Genomic DNA, 27,497 nt, shown 5'->3' with positions numbered 1-27,497 from the left:
TTGCTAGCTGTGGGACGAGTGGGAAACTTACTTTGAGGACGCGCCTCGTAGTTACGTTGGAACTAGTTAATACGTCACAAACCTTGAAGAGGTTTGTGGTTTAGCCTTTTAAGTGATAATTTTCTTGCCTGCTTATGCAGTTAAAGGGTGAAGCATGGTGTTTCTCTACTCAACATGAGTCTTTGTTTGCTGTCATAAAAACTGTTGTACAAAAAAACCGGGGAAGAAAATGCAAGTGGCAGTGTTACAGAGGAGATCTGCTCTACTTCACCGATTATCTTGGTAGCTGACAGCAGTCGGTACTGACTTTGGGCCGCTGGCCTCTCGTAGCTTTCCATGCAGCAAATAGAAACTGCTTGTCCACATAATAACGAACATGAGTTATTTTAGCCTGTGATTCTTTTGGACCTGCAAACTATTTTAAATGATTACTATTATAGCTCGGCAAGTGTTTCTTTTATTAGAACACGGTTGCACAAACTAGCCCTCGTGATTAAATGTTGCAAGTACTTCCTGCATACAAACTGAACGTTAATTTATCAGTTTCATTGCCGTTTCATTCAGTTACAGCTCTTGCTTAAATACCTTTACTCGCAATCAGAGACGAGCCACGTTCCGGGTCAGGGATATCGTACATCTCTGGAGTCGGTTGATAAGAAAGGAACAGTGGCAGAATGGTGGTTGGTACGGGAAGCATTTGGAGATAAGTGTGCTCCAGCGTCACCTTGCCAACCATGGATTCCACGTGAAGTCGTCGGTGATTGAACTCTTCGGCGAAATTCAGTGTGATTCTGCCTGAGTTATGGCACGGTCAGTAAAGATAATTAAATTAGGAGCAGATCAAAGTGCCATTCAATTCATAATCTTATCATCCGATCCCTTATCTAAAACCTAAAGATTGAGATGTATGAATCTGTCGTTTTGTCTGTTTTATAGACCCCCCTTTGTAACGAAATATTAGAGTTATCAATTCGAAGGCATTGCCGTCATTGTATGCTTGGGCGTCAGTTCAATAGTGTTTTGATTTTCCGCTAGAAACACGAGGAATCATTCCAACATTTTTTGCTGTGTTCTTCCCACCCGGATTAGCGTATCTTTGATGACGTTTTATCTCGGGGCGATCCTCGCTTTGTGCTGTAATGCCCTTTATCTTCCTTTCCTTCCACAAGTGACTGAGGTGGATGTGCCTTTATCGGATACAGTGAAGCTGGTATTAGTAATACGTTTGGCTTCTTTTCGTCATTCAGATCTCTCTCATTCGTTGTGGATACGTGAAAACGTGACTACTACAATTTTCTGACCAGCATAGTTGATTACTAATCATCATTTAGTTACTGGTACAATTCGTCGGTTTGTCGGAACTTGGTGACTGGTTCAGTTTCACACGCACATAAACGGGATAACTCAATTTCACTTCTGTGCCCCGTCTGTCTGGTGGGTCGCATGTCCCAATTTTTGGTTTGGACTCGCGAATTTTAATATTTTATATAAATCATTTGATTATTTCTGGAGATGAATCACCTACCGAACAGACGTGGTCTGCCCTGGACTGTTCGTGAAAAGAACGCATAAAGCACTGAGGAAGTGCTTAACTGTCTTCCGAGGTAGCAATATCAGTTATGGTGGTAGCCTGGGAATGGTTCATGAAGTCCCACGCCTTGAGAAGGGCTGCGACTAAAATAGGTCTACAATATTTTCCAGATGTGCTGTGAGCATTGCTTCGCAACTGTTCAGTAAAAAATTGGCTTCGGGTGTGTCATTTTGCAACATCTGCGGTCTTGTCTTAGAACTACACTCTTCTCGTATTAATTGGCACTAACGTCTGAGTATTAATGGGTGTAAATTAGTGGGGCTAATGGCCACTTTCCATTTATAGGTGTCATCCCACGTTATATAAGTGCATGTTACATCTCGCGTATTTGCTGAGGGACGTACGGTCACGGTTGCAGCGTGGTTAATCAGTAAAGGAATGTTTACACATCGAAGATGACTGTCTTCTGGGATGCTGCTCCGTGTAGTCTGGTTAAAGTTTAACGACGTTACAGATGAGCTAGCTACCTCCATCATCAACGCGATGGTGGAGGCAGCAAGTACTTCGGAAACGTTGATCATGACGTACGCAGCGAGAGTCGAATTGTTCAGTGGTTAGTGACAGCTGTTAACTTTTTTTTTTCCAAGTAATATCGCCACAGTTTTAATCAATTTTAATCGTGCTTATCTTAGTTGCTTAATTTCCTTCCAGTAAACCGAGCCTATGATACATATGTTGTAAATGTGTTCAAGATGTTTCGTCATTTGTTTGACTGGCTGTCTTTTTGTATTAGGTTATCTTTTTATGTTAGCATACTAAAATTGATCCTTGTTTATAACTATATGACAGGTCACTTATCTTCGGAACCGGTGAATAAATGTGACTGGTAAGCACTTTTAGGGAATTAATACAATTTATCCGATGCATGTCTACATTGATGTAAATTGTGCGAGTTGGACAGAATGGCCATGAGAGTGGCTGCCAGCAGACTACACAAATAAGGAAAGGAAATATAAGAAAAGACGCCAAGAACAACAGATCACTGCAGTCAAGAAGCAGGAACGCTGGATCCGAAGTATGCCTCTATGCCGCCGATCTACAGTGAAGATCTCCCCACATGTGGAGTTTATCAGAAAGTGAGGTCATTGTACCAGATCATCCAGAAACGTTCTGTTGTAAGGAAGGTGTGAGACGCACTCATGATATCGCCAAAGGTCAGACGAAACTTGGTCAGGAGAACAGTGAGATGCAAAATATTGAACTATCCTTGAAGGTTGTGTTTGACGGCGTATCATGAAACTGAGTGTAAAATGGTGGTTTCGGTAGGTGCATGGAATACCACGCTTTGTGAGAGCTTCATTGAACGATTAATATCGTCATAAATTATTTTGATAGTGGAACCACCATAAAATAATAGGTTGTTTGTAACGTGGCCACTCCGCAATCTCGTGTCATTTTATCCGCCGACAACTTCGAGATACAGATGTCGATAGTAGTGATATTGGTCGGGAGGTTCTCAGGTTGACTATTTTGCGACAGTCTTTCTGTTTCGCCTTCTCGTTAAGATGCGTGGGTAATAGGAATTTAAAAAAAAACACTGCTCTGAGGCTGGAACCACATTGAACAGTCAACGACAAGACAGCAGTAATCGCGTCTGGTGCTGAGAAACTTGAAGGCTTTAATGAGGACACCAATACTGATTGATCAAGAAGGACGCGTCTGGAACCGTCGTGGTTGACGCTGTTTCGTCGCCTCATTGCCAGTCATTTCCATTCAGAATTGAACTTCTTACAGTGAAAATGATGGAGGAATGCTGCTTCTAAAATTATATCATTTTTTGTTGTAATCTCTACAACAGGCAGCAGCAAACGGTCAAAAGTTTCTGATTTCATAGGAGTAAATTTCGAAACTTCTTTCGTCCTGCCTGGCACAATCACAAAACAAGAAATTAAGTCTTGTGCTGCCCTCCTCGTCCTTAATCCTAAGCATCTTGTCGTTCTTGACTCCATTTTAAAAACCATAATATTGCCACTGTACTTTCTTCGTTACTTAAAATATTGTCAGCTACAAGCCAGAACTTGACTGACTTGTATTTCCCTTTTTGTTCAGTGTGCTTCCAGCCTGGGAAGGAAAACGAAAGATCACACATGGCCTACTCTGAAGTGCACAACAAATTAAACTTTTTCATCTGCAATATCACTGCAGTATAAATCTGTAAAGGGGAACATTAAGTAAAGATTACCATTTGCATATTTGAACGTTTAAATTATTTTTTGTAGGAGAGTGATCTTCCATCTGGGAGAACTTTAGGTTTAATGAAACGTTTGCATGTTCGATGAGATTTCAGGTTGTCAGGCGAATATGAAGATGTCTGTCTTCATTCTACATTCCAAATTATGGCGAAGAGCTAATTTAGTTTTTTTGTTGTTGCTATAACTGATTTTACGAAACAGTAAAACTTGAAGTTGGGCCACATTACAATTTTAGATAACCCTGCAGAGCAAAGTGTGATTAAATGTTTTATACAGCTTAAGAACTGGCTGCTCTGACAATTATTTAAAATAAAATAATTTGTTGGTCTCAGAGCCTGGATAAATTCTGATGAAATGTGACCAGTACGAAGTTTTTTCTCGCCCCTTTCCCTTCTAGAGACTAAATCTCTTCTTTCAGACTTTGTGTTGTTCGTTTACTTACAACGACAATTTTTTCAACCGCCACATGGTCAGGATCACGGGCAACTCCTCTGAAAGTCCGGACGTCAAATATAGGCCACCTGAACTTCACGCATGCACCTTTGCTGTCTTGTTGAAACTGCTGGTACAAAGTTATAAAAGGAGGACTCGTTATGGGTGAGCCCCGTATGACCCAACCTCAAGGGCCTCCTGTTTCTATGCAGATTTCAAGAAATACGTGACGTCTCATCTTCTCCAGAGCAACGAAATGAATACTGTGGTGTGTACGGTCAAGGTTCTGCCTTCAAGCAGACCGCGAGTTGGAAGAAACTGGAAAAGTGGCTCGTGCTGTTGTACAGAACAATCAAAATAACTTTTCTATTACGTCATTGTATGAAGAACAAAGGCAGGGGTGTCAGCCTTTCGGAAGTATTACTTCAAACGGTGAAAGATGAAAAATTAAATGTTCAGAAGCGGAAAAAATGGCAGGGAAGAAAGCATTTACCGTTTCCAGTTTTCTTCGTGAAGTAAAGTGAGCAGAATAACTCATGTACCTCCATGACTTGTAGTAGACACAAGAAACAAATTCTGAAGAACATATAAAAATGAATTTGTTTCTGATGCTTTATTAAAAACACAGCCATGAAGACATTGAGGAATTCAGGCATATCTCCACGCAGACAATAAGTTGAGACATCAGCCAGCTTCACGCCTCTGTCGCTTTACCCCCGGCAGCGAATGGGTGGGCCACATGCAGTCGTAAATTATCAATACGATGTTTTGTTAGGAAAAAAAATATACCCTTTTCCGTGTAAGAATCAGCCATGATTAATAACAGAGAACTAACTTGAAGATGGCTGCATTCTGGGTTGTTGCGCCGTGTAATTTTACTCACCGCCCTGGTGACGGAGGCAGCAAGGACCTCTGAAACGTCGATAAACTTCTACACGGCGCAACAACCCAGCAGACACTCCGCATTGAAAACCTCAAATCCCACAGTGATCGTCTGAAGGGGGCATTAAACACCTCCAAAACGTCGTTCGATATGTAGTAGACTGCACGGCGCAAATTTTAGGTTTTATTATTTCGTGATTGCAGTTATGATAGAGAAACTAAATGCTCTCTTTGCCATAATGTAGTGCTGTGCTGTCATTTTTATTTTGGGGTTAGTCCCACAGACACGTGATGTGTCAGGCATTTAGTGGGTGGATACGAGAAGCTTTCGCAATAAGTACGCCTCGATACTTGATTATATTGTGTGCTTTGTGGTACAAATATGGTGGGTGTCCCATTTGCACTTGTGTAAGAGCTGGTCCCGTCTTCCATGCCTCCTTTGCAAGCGTTTAATGCTGTATACAGTTACATAACATTGCCACTTAAAATCTAATTATGCAGCAGATATTGGACACTATTTGTTATTCATGTTGTGAAATTCGATATGACGAACCGCGAATTTTGAATTCGCGTTAAAAAACTTTCTAGATTCATTGATTTCGCTCTTGTATATGTAAAAATTAAGGTGTGTGGAATTGAACTGGATACATCTGGCTCAAGATCGGATCCGTTTGCGGGTTGATTTGCTGTAAATATCCATGTTCTATATACAAGACGCATTGAAGATGTTTGCCAGTTATGTAAAATAAATGGCGGAAGGAATATAGGTCAGGTGTTTGTGTGCTTGTCTTCATATTATACTATGTTGGATGTAGATAAAGGAAAGTAGACCACCAGTTCTTTCTAGAACTGTCCTTTATATTACAGTGGTGAAGAAATTTGTTTGTTGAATGTCTTCTCGGTGTTTGTAGTCATTAAAGAGGTGTATAGGTTTTCCCATTACTCCCTTGCCTCTGGAACCAAGTAGAAGCGAAATTATAGACTTCGTTTCAGGAAAAACTCGACGGGATGTTGGATGTTTTGTGCATGAATAACGGTTTAATTCGTGGTAATTTGTTTTAGGTGTAGGATTTGAGGTTTTTCACGGCGGTGAGTCTGAAGATGACTGTCTTCTGGGTTTTTGCGCCGTGTAGTATGGTAGAAGTTTACTGAAGTTTCAGAGGTTCTTGCCGCCCCCATCATCAGGGCGATGAGTATCAACCATGAACATTTTTCTCTTGTCTTCAGTGAATCCAAGCTGAAGTTTGGTACAACCTTAAAGAAAATAAAAGAACAATAATAATCATGAAGATAAGTGATAGAGATAAGATAGATGTCGACAGATAAGAAAGGCTATTTGTGCGGAGGCGTAGCAACGCGTACAAATCGAAAGATAAAGCCAAGTCTCAAAACTGCGCTTGTGTTGGGAGTTAATATAATTCCATTGTGCAATTATAGTTTTGAAATGTTTCCACGCGTCTCCATTTTGACAGCGTGGATTTCTTGAAACCTTTCACTTTTAAGGTCATGAGTGTGTCACCTATTACGAAGGCTTCAAAGACTACGTCATGTTTAGAAATGCGGTCTTGCAGTACTCAACGTGACGGAGGAGACTCACGCTTCGTAATTGCAGGCGAATCCTAATTCATTCATGCAAACATGGGCATAACGACTTTTTTTCTTGCCGATGTTTTATGTAGGCTGAAGATATTCGAGCTTCAACACGATAATTCGGATATATTATGTTACAGTGATATTTAACAGAGAAGTCATAATGACAGCGGATTAACTGCATGTTCTTCGTATCAGAGATATGACGTTCCGTTTATAAGGATATGTTGACCAATCGTCATATGTCGATCTATGTTATTACCTGTCTTTGCATTATGCTATATAACGAACGCACGGAGTTTCAAAGAAAGAATGGCCACATTTAAAAAATGTTATTGTTATTATAATGAAAGCTGGAAGAATGATTTTTTCACCGTGTGAAATGAAATATCTGCCCATAAGTTTACTGGCGTGGTGCTGAAGCATGGGGAAAGCTTTATTTTCGCTTTTAATCCTGCCGTATAGATTATTCTCTGTGGACCCAATTGAATAAATTGCCATCCACATAAATAATTACACTTTTACATGTTTTTTTTTTTCTGATGAAATTCAAAGAATATTGGCGGACCGCAGATTGAAAACGCTAGATTATATAATTTCAGTCTCTGAATTGTATGAATATTTTTTGGAAAAGGGTGATTTTCTTTGTAATTGTGTATTGATGATACAAGACCAGCATTGATATTTGTATGGCCCTTTGATTTTTAAGCATGAAGGTACGGGTTTATTTTCACGGGCTGAACTAAATTGTAAAATGTCCGTACTCAGAGGGAATAAGTAGTGTCTAAATCGTATTAGTCGAGAAGATTCACGTGGTTGAATGTTCAATAAACATTGAAGGTCTCGTGAATACGTTCACCAGTCCAAGTCGTCTTATAAATGTTCACTGAACATCACGTTTACATGACGTCATTCATTGTCATTGGTGTGTGAGATTTGCCCCACATGCTGCCGTGGAGGATAATGAATTGTGGAGTGCTTTTTTAACTGGATGAATCAGCCAAAGTACAGATTTTTGAAGTGCGGTTAGCCTACGTGTCCAGGCTGATGTCGCTTTTACATGTATGAGATCCAGGCGAAGATGTGTATCATAACCGCGTCATCGTTTTTCTTGTCTGGCGTAACTTGAGAAGGAAGGATTTTTAACGTCGGCGATGACTCTTGCTGTTCTGGGTGTTTTGTTAGATGCTTGTTTGAAAAGCTGGCGATTGGACCAGCTTTAATTTAAATAAAATGATGTGTGTATGTCGCTTGGTAAGATGGGATTAAGTCATACTGGATTATCGAGCAGCGTATTGTAGGTGCAAGGTCTATTTCACGCTTGTAAACTGATTTTACCTTCGAAGAAATGGCCGGAAACCACGTCAACACAATCTGTGTTAAAACCTTCAGTATTTTAGGCCAGTGTTATGTCGTTTATATTGTCTGATATATGTTTTGATTATGCCACATTTCGGAATTTTGCTGTACGTAGGTCGTCAGGTGACTGAATGTCATTGAACTTCATAGATCCTTGTTATTTTTAAGTTTACTGGCGACGGTTGGATTCGAACTCGCGACTTTTTAAATATTAGATTAGTACTCTAACCAGTATGTCACGGAAGTGATATCTTGGTTGTCTCGTTTTCAGAGTGCAATAATTTAATTCTCGTAGTGTATGTTTTGTCGCAGTTTATTTTCATAATCAGGTCCGCCTTTTAAGAGAAATATTATTCAGTTTAATAAACGGAAACGAAAATTATTTCACTGTGTTGAGAGTATTAACTCGGTAACTGAATCAACGAAAAATGCTGTGTATTAAAATCATCCCCCATATTTGAAAATAAAAAGTGGGATACGAACTTGTATTTGTGGGTGTCCGTGTCCAAAGACGGGTCCATGTTGTTTGTTCTGATTTATCCGTGAGTTAAGTGACCTGGATATGAGCTTGTTTATAGCCAACCATTTGCATGTCATTCTTTTCGACTGCGTCGTCCTCTTTGGTAATGTACGCGCAGGCAGCGTCTCGAATTCGTATGCAGTCCTCAAGCTGAGCCAGGATAACGGGGTTATTGCACTCGACACTAGTTGGGTTACTGTCACAGTTGGCAAATCCTTTTCATAGAAGGTCTGCTTAACATACTTATTTCCTGAGTATAGTCCTCCACGGCATTTTATATTACCCGAAATCCCTTTATGCACTCGAGCCTGCAAAAAGGCCCATATCCTGAGGCGGATGAGTCCCACTTCACGTTTTCACGCCCCGATTTCTTTGATGATCTTACAATGCACAGACGCCCAAGACTTCCAGTTAGCCTGTTCCCTTTCGGGTTTTTTTTTACTGATGTTACATTTCTCCAGTGCCATCTACATGCCCCGCCCATCATATTCTATGTTTTGTGGTGAACAGTGCGAATTGTTCAGGTTCTCATTCTGTAGTTTCTCCAAGTTCCTGTTATTTGGTTTCAGTAAGTCCAAACTTTGAAGGAATGTACTCGTTTCTATATGGGGTGACAGTTATGCAGTCCCGCACAACAACTGATACTCGCAAGCTTACGTTTTTATTCCCTACTGCACCAGGTGTTCGAACTGCTGACCTTCATTCGTCCCTTCACTCCAATTTTCTTTTGCACTTCATTCTATGCCTTATTTCATACTCTCATTTCTGAACGTGACTGTACTTTACACTTTTTACGGATGCTGTACCTTACTATCAAACCAGCATCTGGCTCGTGAGTCGATAACAAAGGGCGAATCTGTCTCCAGGTCTGGATGGTTGAGATACCTCTGTCGTAAATGTATGACTCCATCTTTGGAAACAGTAACTCATCAAGATGGCTGTTGTCCGGGATGTTGCCCCGTGTAGTCCGGTAGAAGCTTAACGGCTTCATTGTCGCCGATTATGTGGCCAGCCATCACCTCTGAAACGTCGGCAAACTACCAGGCGCAACATCCGAGAAGACAGTCATCTTCATATTTGCCGCCGAGAGTAACTGAAAGCTCACCTAGTGATTTCTCATCGTGTTTTTTTTTTTAATAAAACCTGATATTCTTGTACTGTGCTTGTGAGCAGAAAGATGGTATCTGTGGCAGTCGCAGAAGTTGCCCGTCATGTTTGGAACCTCTGAACTAGATCAGCTGGTGCTAGAGGTTGGAAAGTTTTGAAAGGGCCTGTTCGGGTGTGGTGACAGGTGTTTTACTGTTATTCGCGGGGACGAGCGAGACTTTCAACAGTGGCTCCTGCTTCTTTTGAATTTGCCTTCGTTAAGTGCGTTCTGCACGCCACATCACACAAGACAGTAGTCTTTATTTATCTTGGAATGTGACACAACGTAAGAGCAGTGACGTAATAGAACCTTGTTGGATAATTGATGTATTCTCTCTCAGATGGTTTTTCATTCGTATTATGCAGAACGCGTAGATTGTTAATGAACGAGTAGAGCGTGTGTTCTCAGCTGGGCGTACGAGTTTCATTTATATACTGTTTTTGGAAATGTATTTTAGACGCAATTTTAGTACCGAAAGGCTTTGTTGAGATTACAGCATTTCTCAGTGTCAGATTTGTGATATAGACAGATTAAAAACTTTGAATTTGCAAACGTTAGCTCCATATTGATAAAAGTTGTCTTTTATAACTAGTACCCTGGCTTACTTATCGGAGGCGTCAGCGATTTGGCGGTGCGGGGAGGGGCTAGTGTTTGGTATTTGACGTAAATGGCTAATTTAAGGTACGCATTTGCGTGAAGTGACTGCGATGTTTGAACACCGCGGGAGCTCTCGAACGCGAAGTAAAGAGTCCTAGCCATTTGACCGTGATCAGTCACGTGGTGGTTTTGAACAGAAGTTCGTCGGTATTTATGTGGCACTTATGTCTTATCCTTATTTTTGTTGGAGCCAGATCATAGCATAGATTGCTGTTAGATGTTCGTCAGCCGCCAGCCTTCGTCCTTGAACGTGTTAATTACTATGACGACAGTGGAAATACAATTAAAATATTTTCACAGTGATTCGGACAGTTACTTTCTATATCTGTAGTCCGGAGTATCCTTTTCCGTGTGTTATAAAATGCTTTTTAATACAGTAATGAAATTGAAAGCTGCAAAGATGAATTAGATGATTATATAATTTTAATATTATTTGTGTTGTGAATGTGGAACGGTAACAGACCCTCATGTTGCGTAAAATGTTTGGAATTTATTGACCAGCTATGAAACTACCAGCTTAACACAAGGACCTACTTCCACGGAGTTAAATGGGAGGTTAGGTATTTTTGTAGCAATTTGTCGGTTTTGGTCAAGATGCTAGGACACGCCGTTATACATTCCAAACATGAAAATCCCACGGAAATTGTAATCATCTCGCTTTCAAGGATGTGCTGTGTTGCTCCGCCTTAAGTCCATCTTGCGAAGGGAAATTACACCGGAAATTACAAAACTTCATCCCTTGCCGGTGGCTTCCATGGTTGAAGCATGTGCTTCTGATAATTGAAAATGCAGGGCACATGCACCCCCCTGTCTCAGCTGTTGGTTTCTTCCTTTACGAGTGACTTTTCTACAGCAAGTTCGGAGTGACGTGGTGCCTGTGATACGCGAGACGGACCGGAAGTAGCAGCGTGCAGGACTGTTGGTCGCTCTCAACGAGCTGTACATAGAGTAATTTCGTTTTTTTGTGTTGATGCCAGTAAACATGAGGTTGGCATTGGCTCAGGTATAAACGTCTCCGGTAAGTCGAACTTCGTTTCTGTTTGAATGGACGCTCTGTATTAATCTGTTCGCACCTTGCCGCAATTACCAGAGCCCGCACTGAAGGCGTTTCCATGGGTCTGACACGTAGTCAGTGAACCCAAGCCCTTTTGAGTAGTGTAATTTTAAAGGCGTGGTAGACTTCCACAAATTTGTTGCTCGAACATTTGCATATCTGTGAAAAATGTCGTTTACATAGTATAAGCACCTTTAGGTCCTTCTATTGAGGTCGTAACTGGTTTTGTTAGTTCAGACGACTGAAATGTAAATTCTGATGGAAGCTGTTTGGAACGAGGCTTTTCAAATACTGAGTTCCATGTACCAACTAATCTAAGCTTGGCGGAGGCTAGAGGGTTGCGTTCGTTTCGCCTGTGTGAGCCAAGAAACTTATTGGATCTTATGGCGGTTTTACTATGGACTTAAGAATTATTGTGCTCGCTGTTATACAGTATTGTTGTTTCTCCGGCTGTGAGCAACTTTATTCTGAATGTTAGTACACGATCTTAGCAGAGGGCAACAAATTCTTGTAAAGATCAGGGATGGAAGTGCAGTTTTCATTCATAGTTGATATACACGCGAATCTTGGGGAGTCTGAGATCGATTGCCACGGTGTAAAATTGGATGTAGCCAGAAGGTGGGATTCATTCTGGAGGAAGTTACTGAAACTTGCACGATGATATGATTAATCTCAAAATAGGAAATGTGAAACATGATCTTGAGGTGGTTATATTATCCAGTCTTACTTGAAGCACTTGTGTGGGTGAAAGCAGAATGTAGGTCAGTATCAGCTGATTGTGAAACTATTGATGTTAATTATTTTAAACTATATTTATAAGTAATGATGGCAGGTTTGGTGAGTACCTGTGTTATTATGAGATGTAGGTATGACCGGTTTAACCACTAGGCAAACTAAGCGGTCGCCTAGGGCTGCAAATTGGGGGGGGGGGGGTAGCATAAATATGACTTAATGAAGACAAAACAGAAGAAATGAATTAATTGTGTTCGCGACTTTGTAATGTACCGTCAGCAGTACCTGGCTGTCGTATAAAAATAGTTGATGTTTCTGTGATGAAGTCAGCGGTGTCAACATTGGGCACGTTCTTACTCATACTGGTGCCTAGTGTTAATTTTCTGAAGTTATAGTTTCGCCGACCCTGGATTTAAGTATACAAAATTTGGTTTTATCCAGGTATTTTGATAGGAATATAAATGCTTGGTTGGTTTATGACCGAGCTACAGCAAATTATTTAATGTTTTAAATGAGTGACTTATAAATTCATTCAGGGGTTGCCACTTTCCATGTAAGAGGATTTTGCCTATGTAAGTAATGTAGCCTGCGTGTTTGGGACGATTTTAAGACGGTTCTCAAGAAGATATTTCTTCTGACTGCGTTTATGAACAGAGAAAAAATATTCTATGGTATTTTTAGTTTTAAAATTGATTTTGGTGTGAATATGTGCAGGCTATTTGATTAACGTGGAAAGAATTTGGCATATTTCATTGCCGAAGTGATTCTCTTTGAGACGTAACAGGGCCATTCCATATTGAATTGATTTGGTATTTCACAATTCTGGATGATTCTAATTCATATTATGGTTGGTATTTACCTCTTAAGATAGAAGGTTTATCGACTATCACATTTCATATTGGGAGGACTTCAGCCAGAGTGATTTTTTCTTTCCGAAGACGTCTGAGAATCATTATTATGCACACAGCCACGCATAATTAGGTTCCTTAAAAGTTTCCGATCCCTCCCCCACCCCCGCGGTCGTCACATCGCTTTTCAATCGTTGAGATAATTGGAGCTGAATGAAAGGAAATAAAAGAGAAAAGAAATCCGTTCTCTTCCGTGGCGATTGTTTTCGAACAATGAGACGAGCGCCGCCCCCCTTTGCTCGGTGACCTAGCTCTCTTCCTACTCCATTAGTATCTGGGGATTCTCGTCTGTGGGGTAGCAACTTTCACTGCAGCATTGGTGTGGTTCATGTACAGTCTCCTACAGAAGTATGTCCGCTGTCTGCTTAAAAGCTGAATTTGCAGTTACAGAAATTTGACGTGACGTCTTTTTTTTTTTTTTTTTTGGATGAGTGCAGTTATTAATGATTTGTGATATTTTATAGATAGTAAATTAACCGTCAAGAATGAGGCATGAGAATAGGAAAAAAATACTAGATTTAATTTAAAACCGACAGCAGGATATGTTTTCAGAAATTTGGTTAATGTGTTGCAGAACAACTACTTACAGGCTCGATATTGCGTGCATTTAGACCGTTCGATTTATGAATCTCTCTCAAGAGTTATTTTTTTTTGCATGTGTGACCAAGTGTGTGTGTTTCGCCTCTCTTGAACTTCCTTCCCCATCGTGATGGTTTTAAGCGCTGTTTGTCGCCGCTACATGCGTGGGCAGAAAGAACTCTTCTTCTAAGTTCGTGTGGCATGGTGGACTGGCATATTCCCTCCAGCATTTTACAAGAGCACCGTCATATAAGCAGCCATGTGTTGTCTTTATGACGCAAATTCTATTTGTGTAATCTTGGACTAGCGGTTAGAACGCTGGCCTTGTAATCCTGGGGTCTCGGGTTCGTTTCCCGGCGGTGTCCGAATTTATAACTTGTGTTGGGCAAGGCCGTGGTCTAGGCAACACGGAGTTTTCCTCCGGGGGCTTCCACGGTTTCTCCGTGGCATCCCAACAATTACTCCATTCACACACAGAAGAAGGCAATGGCAAACCACTTTTGGATCATCTGCCAAGAACGTATATGAAGAGGTCCCAGTCCGAGAAAAGGATGGAAGGATCCTGTTCATATGGGCCTGTCGTCAGACAGAACACTAAATAAATAAAAACTCCAAAGCGCTGTTTCATACGCTTGTATAAACGGTGTGTTTATATTGCAGACTGTTCGGTCTCTGGCTTTTCTGCCCCCCAGGCAGTGACAAATTCTGCTGTTGCACGTAGTTTCGTTATTCAGCCTGACGAAAAATTGTTGAAAAAGTTGCAAATTTTGGCGATAGCTCGTTTTTGTACTTTGATTCTTCGTTTATCTTTGAAGTTGTTTGGTTATATGTCATGTACAGTGGATCCCTTCTAATTCTGATGATTTTGATTGCAGTGAAATGATCGTTAACGTATTCACAGTTTCTGGCAATAATAATTTTGCTCTATTCGATCATGTGACCATGTAGCTCTTAGGAATGGTTCCTTCCCGCGAGAATTTCTCGCTTTCCTCATACGTGCTACGTGGACTCGTGATAAGAAGCCTCAGTTATAGTTGTGGAGCAACTCGGCAGAGAGCGGTCGTTGTTTGCTGTGAATGATTCATTTGTGTATTTCCCAAATCAACTGCCGCCCACATTGTGGTTTGTAGGTTCGAATGTTACGTCATTGTTGACGTTGGAATGGTTTGTGTGGCTTTCCTCTCGACGTATAGTCACTTTGCTAAATAATTCTTTTTTAGTCACACAGTTTATGTCGTTGCATAACTGCGTCGAATCAGATGTGTGGAATTTCTAAGAATTTTGACTGAGGGGATCCGGGAGGAGTAATGTGCCCTGCTTTGAGGTGTTGTAACATTTTGTGGCAGGATTGAGGATGATCGTATCGTCTTGGTCAGGTCAGTTGGACAGTGTTTGTGGCTCGATGTCATACGTTAACCAGGGTCCTAGTCTAGTCCGTCCGTGATTGTCCAAGTTGAAAGAAGTTTCGCAACAAGCAGTAGTCAGTTCGTTTGTTTAGCTTAGTCACTTTCTTTTACTCTATCCTGTCCTCAGTGTGTTTTCGTTCCCAGAATGCTGAACGCGTTTTATAATATCTGCATGCGTCATTCGTGTGTGCGTCAAGGCCTCGTATTTTTAGTTATGGAGTTTCATTTTATATAAAACGGATGTGTATCATGTATTTGTGTAATACAGAACAGCCGTTTAGTTACAGATCGTGATGGAAACGGTTGTAAACAATACCAGAATCACGATATTTCACTGCCGTTTCCCGTGCCCAAGGCGTCGTCCAGTGGCGGCTCGTAAAAATTCGGGGAGCGTGCTACGGAAGGCTGGAATACCCAGCAATGATATTGTTCAGTGGCTGGCTGACAGATTTGCATCCTTTCAGTTCATGAAGTTAATGCACCTCAGAGTTTATCTAAATTCAAAACTTCTGTGAGGCGTTGGGCCTCTGGTATTTGATTCTTGCCCCACGCATGAACAGTTCTGACTGTAAGTCGATGCTAGAAGAAATATAATTAACCTATTATAACTTACCGAAGGAAAAAAGGCTTTACGAACCAGTGATTTGTTGCCAGGATACCGTCTCCTGTCTCATTAAACGCTGAAATGCGCCCACAATGAAAATTGCATTTCATGCTCAGACACCGAATATTTCGGCGCGCTGTTAATTGGTCTCGTGGTGGGGTGATAAAGGAGGTGAGTAATTCTATTACTTCCGGAGTTAAAGAAAGAAGTTACGTCATACGAATCCGCGATTGATATTTGGCGCGTTTAAAATTTCGTACAAGTACATAGCCTCAGATTGGTTGGGAGGACGTTGATGGGTACAAATCGGTTTGGATGACGGCAGTTGCAAACGAATTTAAGGCATTATCCTGGGATTCGTCTCTCTGGATAACCGGTAGTCTTGCCAAGGATAGACGGGGTACCTCCCGATTCTGCTTCACAGTACTGCTTGTCTTTATAGTGAAAGCAGAATGACGAGCAGGAAGCGATATGCTGTGGTAGTTACGGAATTTTTATGGGATTTAAAATGCAGGGTCGAAGTCCTACAGGCCAGAAAGAAGTTACGTGATACTAATCCAAGGTACGTTAACTCATCTGTTGCAGTTCTTTCGTGCCATGGATTTACCACCCATCAGTCGTTTATTTTCGTCGTTCGATACGTATATTAAGTGTTTGTATCTTAACAAAATGTTTGATTACGAATTTAGCTTTGGCGACCGAAACCTACATATATGAGCGTGTATAGAATGTAGGCCATAGAAAAGAGATTCCCAAGGAAGGAAAGTTTATAAATTTTGTTAATGACCAGACCTGGAGAAATCTAGTCCTGTGCTGTGTGCGACTTCTGACATTTGGGCTGTTGGTTGGAATTTGTCCAAATACGGGTATGGCGTTACTTTGCGGAAAAGGAAAGCGACATGAATACATGACATCCGGGATTCGGTGGGCCTTGCTGGTGTGTTGGAGCGACGGTAATTTATGTACGTACTGAATGGGGGGGAGTGTTTGGACACAAGATTTTAATGTTTTCTGGACCTGTTGTACATATTTATTGACAGTAACTATTGTATCGTGCGTGCACTTGACCTTTGGATACTCCACTTACCAGTGTTCGGTCCAAGTAGGTCCAGACGTGAGTGGTGAGCTACGACGGTGTCCTTGTGACGGTATTTGGATCATAATTGGTATACGTGCCGTTCTGTGGATTTGCTGTTGAAAAGTCTGGTTAGGGCACAGGAATTCTGTCCTTCGGTCCGGCTGGTCGCTGGCTTGTCACGGAGACGCGGATTTGCGCCCAGGTCAGTCCATGTAGAGTTTTTGGTCGACGTAGTGGTAATAGGAGGTTTTTCCCCCTCAGAATTCTTCATTCTCCCCTGCCAGTACAATTTCACCGCTGCTCCGTATTCACTGTGTCATCTGGGGCATGTTCAATGGCCACTTTGGTGCAGACAGTCCACCCCACCGTGTCGACCGTCCTCTGGCCTGGGTCTGCAGAGTCGCATATTCGACTGTAGTTGAATTCATAATAACGCATCTTTCTAGGATTCATAGCATAACGCTGATGCAATGAAGCACAAATGCCTCACGCTACAAACCAGTAATGGTTTTTATTGTGGTGCTATTTTTGTCTTGAGTACCAGAGATAAGTTTAGTTGAACGCCACACCAAAGATAGTAACAATGTTTTATGGCCCCGAGGGCAAGAGATCAACTTACTGAAAGGATAGTGTTGTGGGAAAGATATACTGTATGGTAAAACATTTTGTTACTATTATTGTTGTTGTTGTTCCTTGGGTCTACAACCCAGTTGTGGGTTTTCGCCGCCTCTTTTTCGGAGGTATTTATAACAGTGAGAATTGTGTCATGGTCTTGAGAATTTTGAAATCCTATAAATTGTCTCTGCAGGAGAGGAAATCCTGTTAAAGCTTTGTAGATAACGTTACAGCATTCACGCTTTCCTATAGTTGCCTTATACTGTTTCGATTCCCTTAGACAAGACGGAGTTACCACTTTCGCGGGGGGAATTTCTGTCGTATTTGCCTTGATCTTCAAACTCTGTTCCATCGTAACAGACTACTGGAATTTTCTGTTGTACGCCTAGATCTCTCAAATTACGAGCTTTGAAATTTTGAAGGTGGTGAAAATCTGTAATGAGGTTCACTGGGTTATGACACCGTGTAGTCTTATAGGTGGTTTCCAACGTTTCGGATGAACTTTCGCCTCCATCTTCAAGGCAAAATTGAAGATGGTGGTTGTAGTAGGTTATTGGGAAAAATGTTTAACTACTCACAAGACTTCACTGCATCGTAACCTCATAAACCACAACAGAGATGTCTCTCAACTTGTGTTTTGTGTTGAAATTGTGGATCAACATCTTATATGCATTTGTGATTCTTCGTACTTTTATATCTCGTAAGTGCTAAGTTTTTAATGTATCTTTATGGCAAAGAATAGTACACTATTTACTTTTCCGAGACGCTGTTTAAAATGCAAGTTGTGTTTGTCACTACAATTTATTATAAAGAGACCAACATCCCACTCTGCAGGCTTGTAAAGAGGATGAACGTTGACCACATCCTTCCACATCGCGTGCCTTTTAGTTCACAAGTCATGGCATTATAATATCAGATGCGTCTTTATATTTGCAGTTGCTAATATGTTTAATATGTGCCAGATAATTACATTACGTTTCTGTAGAGTCGGATTAGTTTGATCCGTGCACCTAAAACGCTGCAGTAGGAACTCTATTTATAGAGTTGACTGTTGGTTTAGCATGCGATGTGTTTGATGGAAAGTGATAAGAGGGAACCAGAACCCGGTTGGCAGTGACGTTCTTCGCATTCGAATTAATCTGCCAGGGTTCGCTTCTCTGGGACTTCCTGCGTCCTGTGGTACAAGGAACGCGCGTATTTTCCTTACCGGTTTGAGCATAAAAGCATGTTTTCTGCATCTGGTTACAGTGCTTGCACGAGGAAGTGCACGATTTTGAGCTGCGTTGTCTTAAAACGACACCGGAAGTTTATGAACACGATAATGAACCAAAATAAAAGCGGGAAATTTCTATACTTCTTCATCTCGCCCTATCTTTTCGAGTTTACAATCTTTATGTTTACGAAGTTCACTGTTAAGTTTGCAAATCTTCCGAACTCTCATAACCGTCCTTGATATTACGTAAGTAGCTTACGGAACTTTTAAATATTTAACGTATGGCTTCACAGGAAGATAGTGATCTTAATCATAGGCATGAAATTATCTCCGTTGTAAAACACAATGGTGGTTAAACCTGGGACACCGGATATGCGCTATAACAACGGTTACCAACATCGATAATAAATTTCATCTGGTAGAAGTTTACCGAAGTCTCAGAGGTCCTTGCTGTCTCCATTATCAGGGTGATGGGTAATCGACCTGATAATGAAGACAACAGTGACCTCTACCAGACATGACGCTGCAACCCTGCCTTGTTTTTAATTTTTGAAACATGAGCGAGGTCTGTATACCCAACCTGCTGAAAGTGTAGAAAGGCACGTATAATGTAAGAACAACCCAACGTTTGCATTAAGAATAGTTGACGAGGTTGTGGAAACTACCCTTCGGTCTTCCTCGCAGGTGATGGACTACGTTACAAGGTTGTAATTGAGATATTCCCTGTTTTTTTCTTGGCCAGAACTTGAAGTGCTGCCAACATTAACGGTTTTGGGACATTTCGTAGTCGCACAAAATCAGTTTCGATGACTTTGTGTCCAACAGAACTTTGAGGCTGATGAAGACAAATGTAAATGTTTAAATGATTAGGACTGAACTGTTTTAGTTGTGTGAAAGCGATTAATGGGGATTATCCAGTTTGATTGTCATCTCTAGGCTGATGTGCGTAATTGTTAGCCTGGTTTCCATTCCTTGGCATCTGGTGTGTGAAGCAGTGGATTATGTTCAATTGATTCAGGGTAGGATCTAGCGAGAGTCTTTCTAAATACAATAATGAACTTTTAGGTTCCATAGAATCAAGGAATTTCTTAACCAGCTAAGTATATATGAATTTTGGTAGAAAGACCCTGCATATTAGAGTTCTTTCTTCTATGGCTCTCCGGTCCGTATTCGGTCCATGGCCTCCTCAATTCTCCTCTTCCATTCGGTCCTCTGTTAGGTCCGTCTGTCCGAGGCTTTGATCGAGGTTTCGAAACGTCTTCATTTTTACGCTGCAAGGTTGTCAGCCTTGCGACCAACCCCCAACCTGGAGGACCAGGGTACCTGTCTTAGTCTGACCTCTCCCCCTCGACCAATCTGGCTAGGGAGGCCCTACCAGTAGCTCTTGGGGTCACTGAGGTACACAAGCCCCACCACCACGACAAGGTGCAGGTACCATTAAGTGGGGGCATATTAGAGTTACTTTTTAAAAAATAAATAATACTGCTTAATGAAAATTAGTGTAATACCAATGGTAACTTCCATGTGGAACTGAGAGCTTTTGTGGAGTTAAATCAATTTAAGAAAAGGTCGTTCTAGGTTCTGCTGTTAATGAAGTCTTAGTTTTGCGGGATCATTTATTGTTTCGGTGTTGTGTGTTGCAGGCTTCTACAATAGATGGGCGCAGGAAAGGAGCATGTCTTTTCTGCCAGGAATACTTCATGGACCTGTATCTGCTCGCTGAACTGAAAACAATCAGCCTTAAAGTGACAACAGTTGACATGCAGAAACCACCTCCTGACTTCAGGTTCGTAACTTCAGAAATCCTGCTTTTTTTTAACTGCATTTTGGCTAATGTTTGTGTTTAGAGCGACTGTTGAATATTTTTCACTCACCGAGGATAGCTGGTAAGTGAGCTGAGGTCCGAGTGTGTCCTGAAAACAAAGCAGGGATTCTAACCACTCACTGTAATATTTATGGTTGATATTTTTGTACCGTAGAATAACAAAATACATTATAATGATTTAAAATAATTAACATTGAAGTTAGATGAGGTTTCTGATTCCTATGAAGATGCCTGTTTTTTTGGGATATCCTGATGATGAAGGCAGCAAGCACTTACAAAATATCAATAATATGGTTATCTACATTGGGTGACCGAAGAGTTTACATCTTTGTCTTGGTTTTTGCATGTTTGAGGGAGTTCTGCTTATTTTTAATGAGATTTATGTTGTTATCGTCACACCGACGTCTTATTGCTTTAATGAAGCCAGAGCTTGTAGTTTTTGCTTGTTCGCTGTGTGACGTTTCTCGTCGTGCTCAGTTTGTGTAAGCTATGAGGCTGATATCACGATTTAAATTATGTTGCAGAACAAACTTTGAAGCGACACCTCCTCCTATTCTCATTGACAATGGACTCGCAGTACTGGAAAATGAGAAAATTGAACGGCACATCATGAAGAATGTTCCTGGTGGCCACAATCTCTTCGTGCAAGATAAAGAAGTTGCCACTCTTGTCGAGAATCTGTATGGTGTAAGTCAACCTCAGTTTTCCAATAGGTCTCATGTCTCCTAAGCGGCCCCATCCACGTACGAGTCTGGTTTGCAAGTCCGGCTCGGCTCGGGTTCCATCGAGCCAAACTCGTTTGTGGGTGGGGTGTCAGGAGCCGAGTCTGCTGCGCATGCGCAGCGAAATATATCTGAGCCCGGCTCACGAGTCAAGCTCGCCGAGCCAGACTCGTATGTGGATGGGCCGCTTTACTGTGTTGGATACTCGTCTTTGTTTAGAGAAGGGGTTCTCATCCTGCAAACTGCTGATATGTTTTGTGCTGCCCACGTACATTTTTTGACATCTGTAGCAAAAGATCACGCCGCTTTATCACATGGAGCTTATGAAGTTGTCTCGTTTATTCAGACCTAAATGTATCTTCGTGATATGATTTACTGTCATTTTCTGTGAAGTTTCCTTTTAGTGTAGATTTATGTGCAAATTTTGTATAAACATAATTTCTCTCTGCAGAATATTCAGCATTTAGAATTGAAAGATGTTACTTTATATTATTGAAATAGTCTTACAAGGATCATTCATAGGCAAAAGTGACATTTTCGTCATCGACATAGGCATTGACCTTTTTTGGTGCGGTTTATTTTACGACAAGGCCTTTTAATTGTTTTCTGTGTTCCCATAAGCACTCTTTTCCTATTTATTTTCCATTGGTTGGTCTGTTTGCCTTGCCATAATCTTTTCAGTCAATATGTCGTTGATCCATCACTATTTCCTAAAATCTTGGTTTATCGCCTTCTGTTGTTACTCAGTCCTACCAACTGTCCTTTGATTACCAGCCTACCTTCACTCACTTATAATCTAATGTTTAACACCCTTTTATTTCGTATAAACTTATTTTTGTCATTCAAGATACTCATTTATGGTCTTTGAGTTATTTGGAAATTATTGTTGCTTTGTTTTATGGAGAGAATTTTACAAGAAATGGATTGCCGGGAAGTAATATTTTTATTTTTCTGCCAGGGTGGGTCAACATACAGCAATGCCTTTTCAATTCTTTTATGTCCTTCCATAAGCACTTTCTTTAGAGGCGTGTCCTTTCTTTACTTACTTCCCATGCTTACGTGCTTTTTCTTGGTCACTAAGCTTACTTTATCATGTCCTTGTTCTTCTCAGTGGATTGTAAACCCATTGTAAGTCCGTTATTTGCTATTAATCTGTCATGTCAACTTTCATACTATAGTTGATCTAAGAGGGTTTTTTTTGGGGGGGGGGGGGGAAGTCATTATATAATGCCAAGAGCCATGTTGAAGATTTCTGTCTTCTGGGTTGTTGCGCTGTGTAGTCTGGTCGATGTTTACCAGCGTTTCAGAGGTCATACTGCCTCCGTCATCGCCCTGATGACGGAGGCAGTATGACCTCTGAAACGTTGGTTAACATCGACCAGACTACACAGCGCAGCAACCCAGGAGACAGAAATCTTCATACTCACCGCTGTGAACGAGAGCCATGTTGTTGAATTCATTAGTTTTTAATGTGTTTTTGGTATCTGTAGATTGGCATTTGTGTTCTGCTTCCAGAAACTGAAGCTGATGTTGCTTAAGAAGGATGATACTAAAACTAACAGTCTGATGTCACATCTGCGCAAGATCAATGAGCATCTGGGCCGAAAGGGCACCCGCTTCCTTACAGGAGACACCATGTGCTGCTTTGACTGTGAGCTCATGCCACGCCTCCAACACATCCGGGTAGCAGGTGATTGAACTGTTTAGTCTGGTAGAAATTGAGTCATGTTTCAGAGGCGCTTATTGTGTTTATCATCAGGGTGACAGTCAATTGCATATCGCGGCTGGTTTTGATGAAAACGAGGAACTGCAATACATGCCTTGTCATTTAATTTTAAGTGCCGTATGCGGTTCAGAATTTCAGTAGAAGTCAGATATAATTAAAGTGTGTTTCTGTGTTGAGCAGGGAAGTATTTCCTAGACTTTGAAATCCCCGTGGAACTGGAACACCTATGGCACTACATGTACCACATGTACCAGCTGGACGCTTTCACCCAGAGCTGCCCAGCTGACCAGGACATCATCAACCATTACAAGCTGCAGCAGGTGGGGGTCAGTACTCCAGCTACTAACAATACTAATTAGTTTCACATTGCCGTTAATTTACGTACAGTGAAAAATCATTAATCCTACATCAGCTAATCCATAGAACTTAACAAGGTATTTCTTATATTTGTTTGCTTAACACCTGATTTTGCAATAAAAGCCAACCTTTTTTCTATGTTCTGTTGCTTATACTGTAATTTACTTAACCTTAAGCGGCCCATCCACGCACGAGTCTGGCTTGCGAGTCCGGCTCGGCTCGGGTTCCATTGAGCCAAACTTGTTTGTTTGTGGGGGTGTCACGAGCTCAGTCTGCTATGCATGTGCGGTGAAACCATATCCGAGCCCGGCTCACAAGTCAAGCTCGCCGACCCAGACTCGCAAGTCAGACTCATACGTGGATGGGCCGCTTTATATGAATGTTACGAGGGTCCCTTGTTACCAAAGCATGGCTTGTTCCTTTGTTTTGAACATTAATAAGTTTACATTAAAGCATAAATTGTTTCTGTATAAATCTTGGGGTCCGCAATGGCCGCGCGATATGAGGCGTGTTCCTTGTGCCGCTTGGTCACTGGGACCGTGGGTTCGAATCCCACTCAAGCCATGGATGTCTGTCAGCGTTTTTCTGCATTGTGCTGTCCTGTGTACAGGTAGAGGCCTTGTGATGGGCCAATCCCTCGTCCAAGGACTCCTACCGAATGTCTATAGATCGAACCAACGAAAAGTTGGGACCCGCAGTGCTCAGGCACTTGAAGAATGGGTGCTGCTATTTCCAGTTTGTGTATTTGTTCTTGGCTACCAGTGGACTTCATTTGGTTATGTGGTGTGCATGGTATGAATAATGCTTTATCTGTTACAGGGAATGAAAATGAAGAAACATGAAGAGCTGGAGACACCAACGTTCACCACATCAATTCCAGTATCCGTTGCAACCGAAGACTAACTAACTTCTATCTTTCGAGTTTGCCTCTTCTTTGGCATTGCTGCCACTGTCATGTTAGGAAGATCTTTTTGTGCTGTGCAATGGATAGATCCGCATCATTTCTTGCAATTAGATTTGTGGATCTTGAAACACATTTAAAAATGTAATAAAATTATATAGAAAAGAGGATTAAATCATAGACTGACAGTGACAACATCTACACCAGTAAAGACAAGATGATTTCAGAACCAGGCATCTTTCATATAAGACGTCTTAACTTTATGCTTCCTCATTCATTTGTGTGAATCTGATTGCCGCAGAGAAGAGAACCGTGCCATGCCTTCGTCCTAAGATGATTGGCTCTGAAATCTTCAGATAAAAATCAATAAACTTTTAAAAGAGGGAAGAAAGAATAGTTTCAGATTCCTCTAAAACACAGATTTTGAAAGAGAGAATATGTGTTCAAAATGACGTTGTTGGAAAGCTGTGTTGAATATGTTCATCCCTTATTTTCATGACTTACATTTATAAAGATCTTGGTTTGGTCTTTCTAGTCTCAAATGCACAGTCTTCTTGCGCTGGGATTTAGAAATGACGGTCTGTTCGATTTTAATTAACTGTTGCATTTAGCTTGATGAGAGTTTTGTATTGAGATCGATGGAGGTTTACGTCGAACTGTTAACAACTAGCTCTTGGTACTCGATCCCTGCACATTTCCAAAATTGTAACTGTTTTCGTAGCTGTTCGTCTTGCTGCTCCAAGGGACGAGCTGTTTTTTCAGAGAAAAATGTTGTAACTCTTTGTATATGCCACTTTACAACTCCATTTTGGTCATTATCTGTGAAATACATTAAACCATAAACTGTACATTCGGTGTAATCATATATACTCGCATAACCGAGGCACATTCTTTTAAAAATTCTGCCAGACAGTGGAATATATATGTTTTGTAAGGTTATGTTATATCAATCTTTTAATGATGTGTACATGATCTGAGTAACCTCTCGCCTATCTGTGCACAAGTTTATAACTGTATTTTGAATAATATTAATGATACCAGGTGATCATCAGTGTGAGATTATTCTTATCGTGAAAAACAATTATTTTCAAACAAAAATTTGCTTATTGCCATCATTGTATGAACCAAGTCCATTGCCAAATTAACGTAGCAAAGATATTGTAATAGCAGAACATTGTAGTTACAGTCTTGATTTATAGAGGAAACCTGGCTCAAGTGCTGTTTTTTTTTTAAATATTCCTTTGGTTTCATCTGGAAGTGATTCAAGCCTTGTTTTGAGGGTACTTCTTGCGAGTTTAAATATGATGCGTGATTAATCGTCTTGGTTTTAAGAAATAATCACCCATTTTAACTTCAAGTTGCTTCTTTGATTATGATTTAGTAGTTAGTAAATATTAGAATGTGCAGTATTGTGACCGGTCTCACTGATGATTTCATGTAACATTGCTACGCTATATTTTTACTGATTTTGTGTAAGCCTGCATTGAATTTTGTTGGTTTATTTATAAAAGTATTGGTTTTGTATTATTTGTACTTCTGATAGTTCTGGGAATGGTATATGAACAGGTTGATCCGAGTGATGCTTACAGCATCGCGCTTGTACAGTTGGAAGCTCTCCGTGATGTAGCTGTGAAGATCGAAGCTGTCTGCCATCAGCAGAACACGCTGCTACTCTGGACTAGTCTTGGTTCCTTTATCTTGAACTATCTGATTGTTTCCTTCATTACCTTTTGTTTTACTCAGACGTTCAGAATCCTCGACTATAAAATGATCCAGAAATTATCAGGATTATGTGCATATATAATTCCACCTCTTACATAAGAAACAGAATTAGCTAAAAACCTGCGCAATTTACAGTAGGTACCCCATTTCTTGATCATTTTATAGTCGAGGATTCCGAACGTCTGAGTAAAACAAAAGATAATGGAGGAAGGAACCGAGACTAGTCCAGAGTTGCAGCGTGTTCTGCCGATGGGAGACAGCTTCAATCTTCGCAGCTACATCACGGAGAGCTTCCAACTGCGCGAGCACGATGCTGTTGGCGTCATTCGGATCAACTATTCCCAGAACTTTAATTATTATTCAGTTCATAAATTAGATGTAATTGTTACGATTCTGACAGTTGTACTTTTAATACAGGAAATTACCATATGAATGAAAAGGGAGAACAATCTAGAAGCAGTAAAGTTCTAGAGGCCAGCATAAATACTTGGCGTAACTGTGGACACACTTTCTTCCAGAGTTTGAGCTTCAGTGTAATACCGATGCTTTATTTTGGTGTCCGTGTTTACAGAGAGGGAAATGTGGAACTTCTTGTTTCTTTATCATTTTTGGAAGTGCTAAATATCTTGTTTTGTAAATATAAGTTGAAATCGTTGATGGAGGCATTTGAAATGATGAAGTGAAATTGTACAAATGATTATTGTATGTTTGAGCACTTGTCGCTCAGAAATTTGGGCAGAGTTGTGCACGTGATTGAGTCTGCTCGGTTGAATGATGTGCAAAGAGGTGGAGCATTTCAATTTGTTGTGTGGTTTTATATAGAGTAAAGTGTCTGGTAACAGTTGTACTGCACGGATGGCGATTCTTCTGCTCCTGTCTTGGCACTGAGAGGTACCCCCACAACACTACCGCTTCCCTTGCTCACTTTTTCTTTGTGACAATGATTTGTGGTGAGGCTTCAACACGTTTATTCAGCAGTTGACATGTTCATAAGTGTAGGTAAGTGTTTAAACAGCTAATGTACTAGTTTGTATTCCCTTCCATGTTACCTGTAATGTTCAAGGTCATACAAACTTAACAGCAAAGGTACAGTTTACTTTTTTTGTCCTGGCCATTTTAGGTCGTGGCACAAGTGGGTCACTCCGCTTTATATATCCAAAGCCTTCCAAGAATACATATACCTAATAATGACAGATTTTTAGTGAAATTCTGCCATTTTGTTTTCCTTCTATTAACTTTTTTTTTGGGGCTGAAAAATGCATTTTTGTAAAATTATTTTTTGAAGTGACATGCATCACGCAAAGAAATTAACTGTGAAAAGTTTCATGAGACAGCAGAAATGTCGTTCGCTTGCAATGCTGTCTCTTCTGTGTACTTTATATTAGTAATAGTAATAATAATAACTATAATCTTGAACTGAAAGCAATTCACTTTCTTGGCCTTCACCTGCTCCTTCATAATACTTTATTTATCATCTCTTGTAAAGAACATGACTTTATTTATAGCAGCACAGCAGATATTTACGCTTTTGGTTTTCAGTACTTTGAAATGTCTGTGTGGTTTAATCATGTTTTATCTATTTCTTGTGTCAGCAGTGTAAAAGCATTTGAGCTTTTTTTTGTCGTTAGTGTTTTCCGCTTTGGCTTGCAAGTATAATTTTTGGTGGTATTAACAGAGCACTAAAA

At 40.7% G+C, this 27,497-nt stretch overlaps 1 protein-coding gene across 2 annotated transcripts in view; it reads left to right on the top strand.

Annotated features, from left to right (window-relative positions):
- Nucleotides 1-27,228, top strand: part of Clic (chloride intracellular channel protein 5) — a 33,470-nt gene extending 6,242 nt beyond the window's left edge. Inside the window, exons 2-6 of one of the 2 annotated variants that reach the window (XM_022066697.2) lie at nucleotides 20,203-20,345; nucleotides 20,909-21,071; nucleotides 22,622-22,796; nucleotides 23,013-23,152; nucleotides 24,009-27,228. In XM_022066697.2, the coding sequence (XP_021922389.1) occupies nucleotides 20,203-20,345; nucleotides 20,909-21,071; nucleotides 22,622-22,796; nucleotides 23,013-23,152; nucleotides 24,009-24,092 (705 nt within the window). In that variant the 3' untranslated portion in view covers nucleotides 24,093-27,228. Of the gene's footprint in view, nucleotides 1-20,202; nucleotides 20,346-20,908; nucleotides 21,072-22,621; nucleotides 22,797-23,012; nucleotides 23,159-24,008 lie in introns of both variants that reach the window. The other variant, XM_022066696.2, reaches the window with a different exon arrangement.
- The last annotated feature ends 269 nt before the right edge of the window (nucleotides 27,229-27,497 follow it).

This window comes from Zootermopsis nevadensis, unplaced genomic scaffold, assembly GCF_977971745.1.
Source record: "Zootermopsis nevadensis isolate Lab colony 2312 unplaced genomic scaffold, Znev_1.0 Znev_ptg000030l, whole genome shotgun sequence".
Lineage (NCBI taxonomy): Eukaryota > Metazoa > Arthropoda > Insecta > Blattodea > Termopsidae > Zootermopsis > Zootermopsis nevadensis.
This window is presented reverse-complemented; position numbering and strand designations above follow the sequence as displayed.